Source organism: Juglans regia, chromosome 8 (assembly GCF_001411555.2).
Source record: "Juglans regia cultivar Chandler chromosome 8, Walnut 2.0, whole genome shotgun sequence".
In the NCBI taxonomy this organism is placed as follows: domain Eukaryota; kingdom Viridiplantae; phylum Streptophyta; class Magnoliopsida; order Fagales; family Juglandaceae; genus Juglans; species Juglans regia.
This window is the reverse complement of record NC_049908.1, coordinates 3,381,769-3,396,670: the sequence shown is the minus strand read 5'-3', so window position 1 is coordinate 3,396,670 and position 14,902 is coordinate 3,381,769. Positions and strand designations below refer to the sequence as shown.

Here is a 14,902-nt window from a genome sequence, read left to right as displayed (position 1 = left end):
AAATCGCACCTCTCAAGCAGGTATAAAAGAAATTCTCAATTCACATGATCATAAGCCTTCTCTATATCAAGCTTACAAAAAACACCAGAACCACCCTCCCACAGTCTGTGGTCCAAACACTCATTTGTAATGAGTACTGAAGCAAGAATTTGTCTCTCACGAACGAAAGCGTTTTGGGACTTAAATATAATATGTTTCATCACTGGACTAAGCCAGTTAGCAAGAACCTTCGAAATAATTTTATAAACACTACTAACCAAGCTTATAGGACGGAAGTCTTCAATAATCAAAGCCCATTTTTCTTGGGAATGAGAGCAATGAAGGTCGCATTAAATGATTTTTCAAACTTTTGAAAATAGTGAAATTCACTGAAAACCTGGATAACATCACCTTTCACAATATCCCAACAAGTTTGAAAGAAACCAATTGAGAAACCATCCAGACTAGGTGCTTTACCCTTAACCATGCTATCGATGACCTTGTAAATTTCTTCTTCAACAACTGGTTTCTCCAGAACACTCGCACTTCGCGAGTCAATTGCCTCAAAGAGCAGGTCATCAAACTTCGGTCTCCAAGAAGCTGATTCTGTGAAAAGGGTTTCATAATAATGTACAATATGATTTTCTAGCTCAATAGGAGAAGATAGCACATGAGAGCCTGATAGAAGTGACTCAATATCATTGTTGCGCCGATGTGAATTAGCCACTTTGTGAAAGAACTTCGTACACCTATCTCTTTCTTTCAACCAAAGGGCCCTAGATTTTTTACGCCATGAAGTCTCATCTGACAACAGAACCCTCTTCAAAACTGCCATAACCCTGCCCTTCCTCAAATACATCTTCTCCGAGGTATCTCCCAATAATTGTTTACCCTCTAACTTTTGCAATTCCTCCAACAGTGTAGACTTCTGATTGTCAATGTGGCAAAAAACTTCCAAATTCCACTTCTTCAAGTCTTATTTCAGAGCTTCCAACTAACTTGCAAGAATGTAACTTGGAGTACCAATAAACTGATATGAAGACCACCAAACACCCACCCTCTCTACAAACCCTTCCGCTGTTAACGATATGTTTTCAAACTTAAAATATTGACGGCCCCCTGTGAATACCCCACAATCCAGAAGGATAGGGAAATTATTTGAACTAACTCGAGCTAACCATTTCTGACTTACTTCCGGATAGTGAGCTTCTCACGAAGGCGATACAAGGAATCTATCCAATTTCGACCAAACCCGCTCGTTTGACCACGTGTACTCGCCCCCCACCAGGAGGAGATCCATGAGGTCCAAATCAAAAATAAACTCGGAGAATTCTTCCATAGCCATCGAATACCGATAATGTCCTAATCGTTCATTAGGAAAATGAGTGATGTTAAAGTCACCCCCATACACCATGGCACATCCCATAAGGAATATAAATCCGCCAACTCGTCCCACAATCCTCTCTTATCCCTATCTGTGTTAGAACCATAGGAGTCTGCAAATGCTCATTCCCACCCATCATCCACATTTTTTAATAGAGTCGCAACCGAGAAATCTTCAATACACTCCTCAGTCGATTCAACCACTCTTTTATCCCACATAAGTAACACTTCACCTGCAGCTCCCGAAGAGGCCAAATAAGTCCAACCCACATGCATGCACCCCCATAAACTTCGCACAATTTTCCTATCAATAAATTGGAACTTTGTTTCTTGAATACACACCACATCGCCCTTCCATATTCGCAGTAATGATTTGATACGAAGGCGTTTATTGCGATCATTGAGCCTTCGTACGTTCCGTGATAAAAACTTAGGCTTCATAAAAAACTATATTGCCCCTTCCTCTCGATCTAACCCGTCCGCCACTTCCTTCTTTCACATCATAATTAATAGAGCAAGTAAGCTTTTTAAGTTTCATATCCCGTTTTGAGGCTGACTTCAAATGACTAGCCTCAAGAGCAACGAGGAGAGCCTTAAATTGTTCTTCATACCCTCCAAACGAAATCCCAATGATAGCTTGAATCTCCTCTACTTTCTTGAAGACCCAATTTGATGAACTACTCCCATAATTAGAGTTGGGAGGAAGTGTACACAAAGGAGTTAGAATGGCCCCCTCCTCGCCAGAACTGGCAAGAACACATAACGCCAATTCCGAACCACACACCTTCTCTAGCTCAAAATTACAATTTTCAAGCCCAACCTTGGGTTCAACACTCGATAAAACCCTCAACGCCAATTTCAAGCCACACACACTCTCTGGTTGAACACTGAAATTATCAAACCCAACCCCAACCTTATTCCCCTCGAACGAACCCATCTCCAGAGAAAACAAACCTGTCGAAGACCTCAAAACTTGCTTCGACAAGTTTGACAGCACTGGAAGCACTGCTATGCCTCCTTCCGCCACACACGACTGATTTTGCACCTTCACCAACGGCAGCCCACAGGTCGGCGACGAAAAATCAACCGTTGAAAGCCCGTACATTTGACTCCTCTTTCATCTCGCCCTCCTCGAAATCCTCCCGTCTATGTGATAGTACCGACACACCATGGTGGTCGGTCGGGACTAGCGTCCCTTTCTGTGCCAATACGGAGTCCGTCGAAGGCCTTATCGGCGTCGCAAACGTGCGACTTAGTTCCAGATCCAAGATATCGGTAGGCAACTCCTAAACCGATATCTCAGGAGGTAGACACTGCAAAGCCCTCCAGGCCTTCTTTGGGCCTATGGCCTGGCCTGGCCTGGCCCATGACTCTTCACCAGCCCGGCCTGCCACACGTTACTGGGTACTGAGCTAGAGCCCCTCTGCCTCTGGTATGAATCCTGGCCCATAACTTTTGAACCCAAAACCAAGCCCATGTCCAACACTTCCTTCCCCTTAACGCATCGTTTAAGTTCTAGAATTTCTTCCAGTAACATCCCCACTTTAATCTCCATGTCACCCAAAACCCTTAACAGATATTCTTCATTTGGCCCCAATGATTTCCTGCCATCACCCCCACGCCTCTACACATCCTCAAACACACCAGACACCGCTCCACTTACTTCACACTATCGTACCTTCTGTGCTTGGAGCACCTCGATGTACGTCCTTGAGGTATCTACCTTCAGCAATGGAACACCACCATCTCCCCTAGAAACCTTCAACTTATATGCTTGGGAGGACCATGGGACTATGTTTTTCCCACTCAAACAGAGGAATTAGCTATGAGTTCCTTCAAAATGGCTCCAAATTTTATCCAGCCCTCCCCCTTCCTACCTTCTAGAACTACTATCATACCTCTCATCTTTTCATGCCCAAATTCCGAAAGGGAAAAAAAAATACCATTGAGATTACAACCCCTCTGCACCATTAACATAGAATTTCTTGTTCTACGTGTTCTAAGAAACTTTGAAGAACCCAATGACACCGCACATTCCTTCACTGTAAAGCCCAACCACCCCAAAGCTTCATGATCCAAGAAGATGTATTTCACCACTTGATGGCTACTCTCAGTGATTCTCCACCACCTATCATTCTCCTTTCTAAACGCAAATAACTTATGTTCAATAAAAACCTCACTGTGCATTCCCATCGATAACCAACCAATACACTAACACACTAATCACCAACTGGACTATACTGCAAACTGGACTATACACTAATCACCACAAGGAATTATTGCCATTGAAAGAGCAAAAAAAACCAACGAGGCAAAAAGTGTACCGAGAGAAAATGTTTTAGGAGAGAGAACCTTGAACCTATCTGATCCATCAAAATCTCTTTTATTGTAAATATATTTTCTCTTTTTCAATTAACTACTACTGTAGAGTAGGTTTTTACGGAGCATTCTACTACCATGATAATGGATTGATTGTAGTAGTGGGTCGAACGTTTCGCACCGAAATTAATCTCAGTGAAGATCTTATGCCATTTAAATGATTTCATTATTCTGCACAAATATTGAGAATTACTTTCTGACAATCCTCCACAAGTAATGTAATAAGATTTATAAAACAAAAATATATTGATACCATCTATGTTAAACATGACAAAAACTACTCCATCCAAAATGGTGCTATAATTGCACGCCACACCACACCACACCACACTGGTCACTGCTTCAAGTTATAGCCATGCGAAAGATAAATACTTTACACTTATTTGTTATGTTTCTAGCTTCTGAACTGATTATAAGGGGTTACTCACCAGCAAAGTATGAGTTAATCTATGTTGTGGAAGCCTGGGAGAAGGGAAGTAATAAAACCGAAGACAATCATCTGGATCTCCTTCACAATCCCCCACCAATTATTAGCTCGATCACCGCCACCAGGTTCTGCCACATTCTCATTCTCGACTGCTTGATTCCCATCATTTGCAGGCTGATGCTCGACATGATCTCCAGGTTGACCTTCTGCCATATTTTGATGAAACAAACTATATTTATTAAGTAACCACTCATGCCACTAATCATAAGTTGTTTCATCCCAATTCTAATTGATACTTATTTTCTACAAAGAATCCAAAGCTTATCCTACTAATGGAAATAAACGTGTTGCAGAGTTTGACACGGTACAGTGGTGCTATGGCACACCAATGATTAGCACTGTTGCCTCAACTAGGTTCAAATCCAGACATCCACCTTTAGAAAATGTTAGAGCCTTGTATCACTGGTTTTAGGTTCCAACAGAAAATATTAAAATGCTGATGGTCATTTATATTATCAACATGAACTAAAAATTCATAGTACATGAGGTTGTTATAAGGATGTAAATAGTCACGTGGCAGACTTGTGTGGGATTTATGAGCTCAAACAGTATCCATCCTGACTGGGCAAAGTCAGATCAGCCAGAAGTTCAGATTCACCAGCTGATTTGTAACGCCACTAGTTCCGCAAATATCCATATGTACCTGCTACTTCTTTCTACACGTGAATAAATGTGTGACCTATCTGCTGAAAAAATTTCTTGAAAAATGCATTTTATGCACTAAAAATACCTGCTACAGCAGCATTCTCAACTCCCTGTCTTGCAGCAGCCGGAACATTCTCAGCCCTGACAGCAGGTCTTGGTGGATGGGGGGGGGCAGCTGCCCTCTGCATGCCTTGTGAAAGCCATCTAACTATCGGCGTCAGAGCTCCAGTTTGGTACCTGTCACATCCCACATCTACAAATTTCAGCTTTTGCTCTACAACTTAACGTGTTTATGTATACCTAAAATTGACTGTCATATTAACCATAATATGTAAAGAGTGTGTGTGTGTATGCGCGCGCACAAGCATGCCTAAATATAGGGATACACTACAATAGGGTAGTGTCCCATCAAGATTGATGGGGAATCAATCATTTTTACACTTGTCTGTCGACTTGCTTATCAAGCCAAACTATTTACATGGATCTACAAATAACAAAGAATGTAATACTTTAGATTTCACGTGAAGTATTAGAGCCAAGTTATTAAAATATTTGCTTATATTTGAATGGTGAACAATATTGCATTATAGGTATAAAAAAAAAAAAAAAAAAACTTACAAGTAGATAAGTGAAGCAAAAAACAACAGGGCAACAAGCCTCTGTTTCGATCCATCTTGATTGAATAAAAAGATTACTGCTGCCAGCTTTACTATAAGCAACAAATCAAGCTGAAAAGCTATTTGAAATCTTCTAACAACGACTTGTCTTTGAGGTGCATGCTGCTGCTGTTGGTGCTGCTGCTGCCCCACCTGCCCATGCTCTTCTCCCAAAGCCCTAGCTTCAGGACTTTGTCTGCTGTTGAGGGCACCCATCCAACCATGATAATAAAAAGAGGTAATCAGCCAGCACATAAAACATTTTGACTAAAACAAACTTGCCACAGAGATCATCAATGTTGTCCATAGATGAATTTAAATGACTTGCATGTGAAGGACCATAGTGTAACGCCCCAATGGAAGGCCCAAACCACATGACCTATACTCCAAAAGGGCTAGTCAATAATACAATTAGAGCCCCACTGGAACCTTATAAAGAGCAAGAACCTCTCATTCTCAAATAATGTGAGATCTCATACACAACCTACCCTTATTCTTATCATATAGAGTATCACAATCTACCGCCCTTAAATTCCCGACATCCTCATTGGGCCAATCCATCGTAGGTGGCACAACTGTCCCACTTTTCTGATTGTGATAGGCTCTGATACCATTTGTAACGCCCTAAAGGTCCAAACCACATGGTATATACTCCAAAATGACTAGTCAATGATACAATTGGAGCCTCATTGGAACCTTATAAAGAGTAAGAACTTCTCATTCCTAAGCACCATACAACACCTACCCTTATCTTTATCATATGGGGTATCACACATAGTGTCATACAAGCTGGAGAAGCAAGTGGTTTTGATTTTTTTCAAATTAATATCACCATATATAATCTAATATATAATTAAGTGTGGCCCCTATTAAGATTAGGCTTGGCCACTAAGAATTAACACAACCTTGTTTGCATCTATAATCTTCAACCCATTTAAATAATTGAGAAGCATAACAACAATAAAAGAATGCTAAGACCCCATAAAAAATCTATCTTCTCATTCATGTTTTGGGCAAAAAATCCTGGTTCTCTCCCTATAAACCAATACCTAGTATCCTTATATATCCCATATCCATATCCATATCCATGCTTCGTAAGGATCAGAACACTAGTAATGCTAATAGTTAGTCACAGATATTGGCCCTCAACATAAACAAACTACCATAGTTAAGCTTACGTGGGTATGTTGTAGGTCAGAGGAATAAGAGTGTTTGATGGAAGTCCAGCAACAGGCACCATATATGGGAAAACAGGAACAGCATAAATGCCGGCCCCGCGATTAATCTGTTCCTGATTTTGAAAAGTATTCAAGCCTGGTACAAGTGCAGGGTACATGACTGGGAACATCTGAAAATCACCATTTGGGGAAGCTGGAAAACCAGAAAATACTGGAACCTAAGAATAACAAAACTACAAAGTGATTAAAACAGAAGCTGAAAGAAAGCCACAAATCAAAAGCATGAAGACAAATATATGCAGAACAAGTGTTTCAAACACAGCAAACACGCACTCATAAAAATATTTTTCATTGAATATTCATTCAAAAATAAAGAGCTTCTGCATGACACCACCCCCCCCGCGCTTTATTCATAAAAACATGGATGATGTACACCACATAGTTTTTTAAACATTTTCCATTATAATAACAGAAACAATTTCTTCCCAAACTTGTAAGCTCTCATCTCATTTACTTCACGCAAATATGCTGAAGATTAGGAGAAGTATCCAGATTTCCCTCTCCCATGACCTTGTTTCTGAAAAATGGGCTGGCCTATGTAAGCTATCATTAGAAGCTCAAATCCAAGTGACCATCAGTATCTTTTAAGGAAGCTACTTCTAAACTCTGCAAGATAAGCAGGCTTCAAACTGGCATCACTCAATAACTAAAATTGTAGGAGTTAGAAGCAAGCAAGTCAGTCAATTGTCATAACCGGTTCCTCAAGGTTCAAGTCCAAAACAGAAGTACAAACACACAGGGCTGGTGGTAGGGAAAGAAAGAATGTTTTCTTGCCGCACCCATATTGGAATTCTAATCTGTCAACAGGAAAAAAAAAAAATAGTTTGTTTAGGAAAGAAAGCTAGGTGAAGAACAGGTTCAAAATCAATAGCAAAGAGCATAATTCAAACCAACTCCAACCTACCCCACCTATCAAAAAAATGAATGATCCCGACTCACTATATTAGAATTTTCTAAATCTCCAGTAAGTTCTTGAGAATAGAAATCGAAAAACCCAGCTATCCCGCATAATTGGAGCCCCTTAATAAGAAACTTCAATATAAGAATACCCTACAACTTTTTTAAGAGAAAAATCGCACCTTGAGATTTGAAATTTCGAATGACTTAAACCCCAAAAAGTTTTACATACTTTGTTTAATCAATCAATATCCATTGGAGAATTAACGTAAATCGAAAAGTCCGAGTGAGTGACCCAATATAAAAGTGCAATCAAGACCTTCTTCTTTAATTTAATCCCAGATTTTAGAAATTACAAAAAAAAAAAAAACATAAAGACCTAGAGGTTGCAATTGAAGTTTGAGAAGTTGGTGGAAGGGAAAAAAATTAAATTAGGGTACCTGCGATTGGGTGGGAATGCCTTCGGAGTGAGATTTCTGGGTGGATGCAGTGGTAGTAGTCGATTCAGAAGAGGAAGAAGGAGGAGGCTGATGAGTGTGTGACGACATAGTTTCGGTCTCTTCAGCCATTATCTGAGAGTCGTGTTTCAGCAGCGGTCGATTTCAGGCTCCAGACGTCGCTATGTTCGTCCTTAGTTGTGCCTTCCTAATATGACTTGGGTCGTGGATAACCCAAGCATTCCCATGGCCATTTTTTTCTTAAAATTTTAGATTTTATTTTAGAATAGTGGTGTGAGTAATTATATACTATATTCTCATTTTTTTTAAAGGACATTCTCATTTTATTAAGATTATATTAAATAATATGTAATATATTTATTACTATTAAATGATAAAAAAATATATAATAAATAATCATTTAAGGGTGATAAATATATTACATCTTATTTAGTGAAATGAAAATGAGATGATAATATGGTGTATAAAATTTTTTTAATAGGTACAACTTTATAGTCTAATTTTATTAATATAAATTTTAAGTTCAAATTCTAAAATTTTCATAATTTTTAATAAGTAATCTATGATTAGGTAAAAAAATTATAAATATAAATAATATTTTTTTGAAGTTTTGGTTTTTCAGTTTTTAGACATCATTTTTAGGTTTTGATTTATTTAACATTTTGTATTGTATTTTAAATTCTTATTACTTTTTAGTAATATAATATGCCGTGGTAAATTAAAATTCTGATCGAAAAAAAAAATTCTATTTATCATTCTCATACTATATATTATATATAATTTTTTTATTAAATATGAGGTGTATGAATGATGAATAAAAAAATCAATTAATTTATTAAAAATAAAATAAAATAAAAATAAATATAGTATATTGTATATAAAGATGATAAATAACAAAATTCAATAAAAAATTTCTATTGAAAAAGTTATAAATACAAAATAAAATTGATAAAATTCAAAAAGTTAAAAAATAAGATAATCATTGAAAAATTTTATGACTATTTTTTTTTACTTAACGTGGAAAGGAAAAAATGATCATGACTACTATAGCATGGATTGCTGAAATTGAAACTTTCTTCTTTTCTACTTTTTACTTAATTTGTTTTTTTTTTAAATTATCTCCAAGATATGCCACGCCTCAAGGAGAATGGTTTTCTGTCTCTTTTGTTTTTTTAAGATAAGATGAAATAAATTAAAATAAAAATAAAAATAATATTTTTATTTTAAGAATTAAAAAAATTAAATTATTTATTTTATTTTATATAAAAAATTTTAAAAAATATAATAATTAAATAAAATGAGTTTATAAGTTTTTGAAAAAACAAACGAGTTAATTGACCGACTGGTAGCATCTAGTTGCTATGAGAGCATCAGGATTCGATTATTAGTCTAATTTTAGTTTTTAAAAAAAAACGAAAATTAGTTACTTCCCATTTCCAAAAATAACTTTTCATTTTAGGATTGTTAAAGTTGCTCTCTAAATTTAGGGAGCAATTGTAGCAAGCCTAAATATTTTTTATATTTTTTTATTCTGAATTTATATTTATCTAGATATATTTTTTATTTTTATTCTTTCTTTCAAGCGATTTGGTGTGTACCAACACTGACGTATTTTTTTTTATTGAAAAGAAAAATAAAAAAAGAAATTTGAGAGAAAAAAATGTCATCTGTTTCATAAAAATTATTTTCGTTTTTAATTTACATCGTTTTATTAAATGAATGTCTTACATGTTAGCATTGATACACGATTTGATGCGCAAACTCGCTTGCAAAAAGATTATTCTTTTGAAAATATGAGAATTTTTTTAAAAAAAATAGAGAAATATAAATTTTAGCTAAAATTTAGCAAAACAAGTTGCTCATCCGGACGTGGATGCTCTGATATCAGTTGTTTGAACCGAAGTTGTCTAGCTGCTCTTAAATTCTCAGCATCCAACACTGTTAAGAGAAATACTCACAAAAGTTTTTTATAAAAATAAATTTATAAATTAATTAAATTATAAAATTGCTTCAATTATAAATTTATGTGTTAATTCTCTTGAAAAGATATACAATAATACAACTCTATTCATTCCCTCTCGCCCTTTTCTTCACTTATTTGATTTCTTCCCTCCCATTGGCTCCCAAGTTTCCTTCCTTCATATCTTCCAACACGTCAAAGTGGTATACAAAACTTCTTTTACTTGCTCAATTCCATAAATATGGTTTCCCACAGAGAGAGAGAGAGAGATTCCTTTACAAGCACAAATCATTTGGGAAGAATGGTGATTAGAAGAGAAATCCATCTTGGAAAAAAATGTATTCAAGATACATTGATTTCGTCATCAACCAACCATAAACAACACTTCAAAAATAAAATGAAGATTTAAGTAAGCATAACTGCATAAGGTGTGTTTCAGCACTGGAGCATAAGAGCAAATCCCCACCCCAAAACTACCATAATTACATCTCTTTTTTTTTTATAGGTACTACCATAATTACATCTGTACAACATTCCATTACATGCTAACCTTTTGTCACCCAAACTGCTCCTTACTCTAAATCTACAATGGTTAGCAGCCCTGCAAGTTCCAATTACTCATTAGTTAAATGGAGGGGCCATTTGCAAAAGAAATTGTACAAACCCCTTGAAAGAATAAATTTCACTCCAAAAGGCATGCAAGCAAAAGACCAGAACACACGTGTACAAACCCAATTGTAAACAAAGAATGTAGATTTGATTTACTACAAGGGATGCCCTTACCATAGTCACCATTCTGTCTAAAGATGCTCTGCTTATCCTTCCTCATCCTCAGATCCTGATGCATCCACTGAATTTTTCAGAACCTTCAACTTCGCCTCCGCCTCCGCCTCCGCCTCTCCTGACCCCTTGTCCTTTGAATCCACATTTCTTGAACTCATAGACCCATTGCCTACATTGATCAAAACAAAAAAAAAGACAACTTCACTGATCAATTGGAAATGTTCTCTACCAGCATTAAAATAGAATAAGCTAGAACACATGATAGATCCGTTGGCATCTTGAATTTTCAAACCAGATAAAAGAGAAATGATGGCACTTTAAATGTTTTATACTTATAGTTCAAATAATGACATCTTAAACTTGCAAACCAGACTAAATAGTAATGATGATACTTTACAGGTTTTATTCTCATGGTACACCAAATACAAGTTCCCAAAAATTACAGGGAAGATGCTTAGTGATTCAGGTATATTTTCCTTCCAGTTGGGACCTGATTGTCATGGGCAGAGAAGCATCTCCACATAATAGGGACTCGTTAATGACATAAGTTCCCCAGAATGCAGGATTTACAAAATTTTATAAAAGGTAGGTTTGAAGTCCATAGTAGTTGAACCCCCCCCCCCCAGAGAGAGAGAGAGAGAGAGCGAGAGAGAGTCTCAGGCCTAAACAGTCCATCCAACTCTCAAAAAAACTGCTTACTTATAAATAGTCTTGTGAATCTGTATCATCCAAGACCCCAAGATATCATTTCATCGAGAAAATTCTAAGTATTGACAAACTCAACATAAAGAAAATAAAATGAATAATAGTGAGCACAATTATTTGGTTCAGTGCACCATTTTATTTTATTTTTTGTTACAAGTAGTGTAATCTCATTCCCTAGTGCTCTAAGAACTTACACAAAATTGCCTCTCTCTTGGTCTTATCTTGTGTTTCTGAATCTAGTTCTTTTACTTTGACAAGTGAAAGCTCTGAACCTATATATTGCTCTGGTTGTTTATATACATTTTGGAATAGGAATGTGTTTGCTTAAATACATTTTCGCTGATTTAAACAAACTTATACTTACTGCTTAGATCTTAACATGTTTAAATCATCTATCCCATAAACTCCAAAACTTGTACATCAACTCCAATGCTTGACATCAAATAGATATTGCCAACATTTCCACCACAATACTTTCAAACCAGTCATCTCTACATTTAGAACTGTCGGTAGATATTAATCTTTTAAATGCAATCAGGAAAAATTTCCTCCAAATGTCTTTCTCACAAGATTTTATATGCATTGATGCTCCCAGCATCTAATGTGTATTAAAGAATTCTTCATGATAATCATCTTGCAATTAGTGTTTATTGTCTGCCAGATCTTCCTCATATCACTTGCAATCAATCCGGCAGGATCCAAATCAATCAATGCAAGGTTAATAATTCTTCAATCCAAATCGAATTGCTACCTTTGTTTATAATCAGCGGTTATCAGTGTGATAACTGGGTGTCCGGAACAGCGTCCTGACTAATCCCGGGGGTGCACAGACCCTTGGCAAGGACTTTCCCGCAAATGGATCTCGGGTAATTCAAGGGAAAAATCCCCCAATCCGATGGCCCCTAAAGATTGTTTGCACCCAATGGGATTTGAACTTTAGACCTAGGGGAGCATAGTAATACCCCCAAGCCCAAGGCCTTTACAACTTGAGCCAACCCCTAGGGATGAGTGTGATAACTTCTTTCCCACTGCAAAAACCTAGTACACAAAATAGTATCCAAGCTTTCCTTTTCTTCAACCATCTACCCTCTGTCGCTTCCTCCCTCCTTCTATTGGAAGATTCTAGATATTACACTCCCATCCCATTTTTATCCCACTATGATGATGATTGCCCTATCAAACTCTGAATTTTTCTTTTAAAAAAAGGGTTGATCCAAGGGGACACATTTATCTAGTGGGATGACAGTGTGTATGCATCAAGACCCTCGTAGTATATACCGTCATAAAAAAATTATAACTTTAATACGTCTGCTTGAGCTTTCTGGACAACCAAGCAGAGTCTACGCAATTATAAGCAAACAAAGGTAGCGCTCCGAAAGAACGTAAACAAAGTTGAGATACAGAATTATCACAATTGACCTAAAGCAGCGTACAAAAAAGATTATCCAGCAGTCCTCTAAAATTTCTACGCAGCCCAGCAGAAAATATTTATCCTAATATGAAAAGACAACAATACCGTTGAGAAAGAAAGAAGAGCAGGGCCATCCACGCACGGAGGTGATGGAAAGGGGCTCCTCCTGGTTCAGCTGGTCGGCCAGCTTTCCCACCAAATCGATCACCTTAGAGGTCCCGGGCCGCGGTGGGACCCAGAAGGAGGACCCCGGCACGAACGGCAGCCAATCCGGGGTCGACTTCTGCACGATGATCCGGTGGATCAAGTCGTCCAGCTTCTTCATAGCCAAGGCCTCCAATCTACCCTCATCTTCCGATAAAGAGGAAGATGACGACGAAGAGGAGCCGGAAGAGGTGGAGTCCAGGTCGATCTCGATCAGCCGACCATGGCCGCTAGAGAAGGAACGGTGGGCACAGGGCCAGATCACCGGTTGTGCTCTGAACGGCGCGGATCTGAGAGGGGAGAGGCGGAGCGGGGTTTGTGCGAGGATTCTGGCCATCGGAGACGAGACGGAGGCAATTGAAAAAGGGAGGGGAGAAGAAGACCAGAGGTTGCGAGGAAGTGTACGGATTATATATGGTTGGCGATTGTGGAGACACCAGACTGGCACGTGGTTGGACGGTGGAGTTTTTCTTTCTTCCTTTAATGTCTATTTAATTTTAAAAAATAAAAAATAAAATATTATAATATAATTATAAAAGAGTTTTAATTTGATTATTTTCTATATTTGAATAGATGTTTTGCAAGATATCTATATTTCTAATGTTTGGATATAAAAATATTTTATTTCATCTCATTCTATTTAATTATTATATTTAAAAAAAATCACACACAAAATACAATAAATAATTCAACTTTTTCAAATTTCAAAATAATAATAATATAAAAAATAATATTCTAATAATATTTTATTTAACTTTTAATTTTTATTTCATCTTAACTCACTATTTAAACTTACCATAAACGACCTTAAAATTATTTTATTTTGTTTTTAATAATTATAAAGAAAAATAACTTGAAGACTATTATTCTTTGTAAAATAAGTAAATAAAATAAAAGAGTATTGAGTGCAAATTGATATATATATATATATATATATATATATATTTTTTTTTTAATTTTTTAAAATAATAGATTATTAGCACACAACAGCTAAGCAAGCTTGGCAATTGTGAGAGTCAATGAAGAGATAAGGATAGACAAGATTCTCAAAGCAATAAGGTTGGGAACCCATGATTCTTGGAGCAATAAGGCTAGAAACTCTCATAATTTTACCTCAATCAGTGGAGAGACATTAAGAGATATTAGAGCTCTAACGACAACTAATTCAAACCAAGATAGTGATCCAATAGATAAGGAGTGCACATAAGCCGTCAACCAGATGTATGAGGAGCATATTAGTCGTCAGATTTGTTGAGATTTTATTGTTTTTTTATCTCCATCCTTATCTGATGTATTCATGTTTAAATACATGCCTTTTGTATTGCCTCTTGTTCATGTTGCCATCAACAAAAATAAAATCATTTCTTTACAAAATTTCTTCCTTCTTATCTTTTTCTTGAGGTATCAAGAGTCATTGTGAACACTGAGGCATCGCAGTTCTACTTTCACCAATTACACCTTTAATCATTTGCACATCATCATTTCTAAATATCTTTTTTTTTTTTTTTTTTATCGTTCGCTCTCTTCTTCCGCCATGGCTACTCTATCTCAATGTTGGCAACTTCATCACACTCATACTCACCCCCACTAATTATCCCTTGTGGCGTGAACAAGCTTTGAATCTTGCAGAGAGTCCATAATTGGTTGACCATCTCACAAATGAAGATCTCACTCCCACAAAATACACAACACCAAATCCAAATAATTCAACAGATGC

General features: G+C 36.8%; 2 protein-coding genes across 4 annotated transcripts; both read right to left on the bottom strand.

Moving 5' to 3' along the window:
- Positions 1-3,899: 3,899 nt before the first annotated feature.
- LOC109014492 lies at positions 3,900-8,376 on the bottom strand. 3 transcript variants are annotated; one of them, XM_018997089.2, is made up of 5 exons: positions 8,105-8,376; positions 6,708-6,925; positions 5,492-5,725; positions 4,959-5,110; positions 3,900-4,374 (listed from the first exon to the last, which is right to left on the bottom strand). In XM_018997089.2, exons 1-5 carry the CDS (start codon positions 8,231-8,233, stop codon positions 4,184-4,186), a joined length of 924 nt encoding a protein of 307 aa, XP_018852634.1. In that variant the 5' UTR covers positions 8,234-8,376; the 3' UTR covers positions 3,900-4,183. The 3 variants fall into 3 exon arrangements, with proteins under 3 accessions (XP_018852634.1, XP_018852566.1, XP_018852683.1); XM_018997021.2 differs by having other exon boundaries at positions 5,492-5,728; positions 8,105-8,355; XM_018997138.2 differs by lacking the exon at positions 3,900-4,374 and adding an exon at positions 4,420-4,884 and having other exon boundaries at positions 5,492-5,728; positions 8,105-8,355.
- Positions 8,377-10,373: 1,997 nt separating this feature from the next.
- Positions 10,374-13,631, bottom strand: LOC109014692. The gene is made up of 3 exons (XM_018997219.2): positions 13,087-13,631; positions 10,866-11,034; positions 10,374-10,683 (listed from the first exon to the last, which is right to left on the bottom strand). The coding sequence occupies exons 1-2, from the start codon at positions 13,520-13,522 to the stop codon at positions 10,898-10,900; spliced, it is 573 nt and encodes a 190-aa protein (XP_018852764.2). The 5' UTR covers positions 13,523-13,631; the 3' UTR covers positions 10,374-10,683; positions 10,866-10,897.
- Between the last annotated feature and the right edge of the window lie 1,271 nt (positions 13,632-14,902).

Bases quoted from the DNA above. Each gene is read 5' to 3' on its own strand.
- LOC109014692 (XM_018997219.2), bottom strand. From the start codon at position 13,522: ATGGCCAGAATCCTCGCACAAACCCCGCTCCGCCTCTCCCCTCTCAGA. The intron at 11,035-13,086 runs GTATTGTTGTCT...TGATCAATGTAG, and splicing joins CTCTTCTTTCTTTCTCAACG to GCAATGGGTCTATGAGTTCA.
- LOC109014492 (XM_018997021.2), bottom strand. From the start codon at position 8,233: ATGGCTGAAGAGACCGAAACTATGTCGTCACACACTCATCAGCCTCCT. The intron at 6,926-8,104 runs GTACCCTAATTT...TGTTATTCTTAG, and splicing joins GCATTCCCACCCAATCGCAG to GTTCCAGTATTTTCTGGTTT. The intron at 5,729-6,707 runs GTAAGCTTAACT...TGCCCTCAACAG, and splicing joins CTGACCTACAACATACCCAC to CAGACAAAGTCCTGAAGCTA.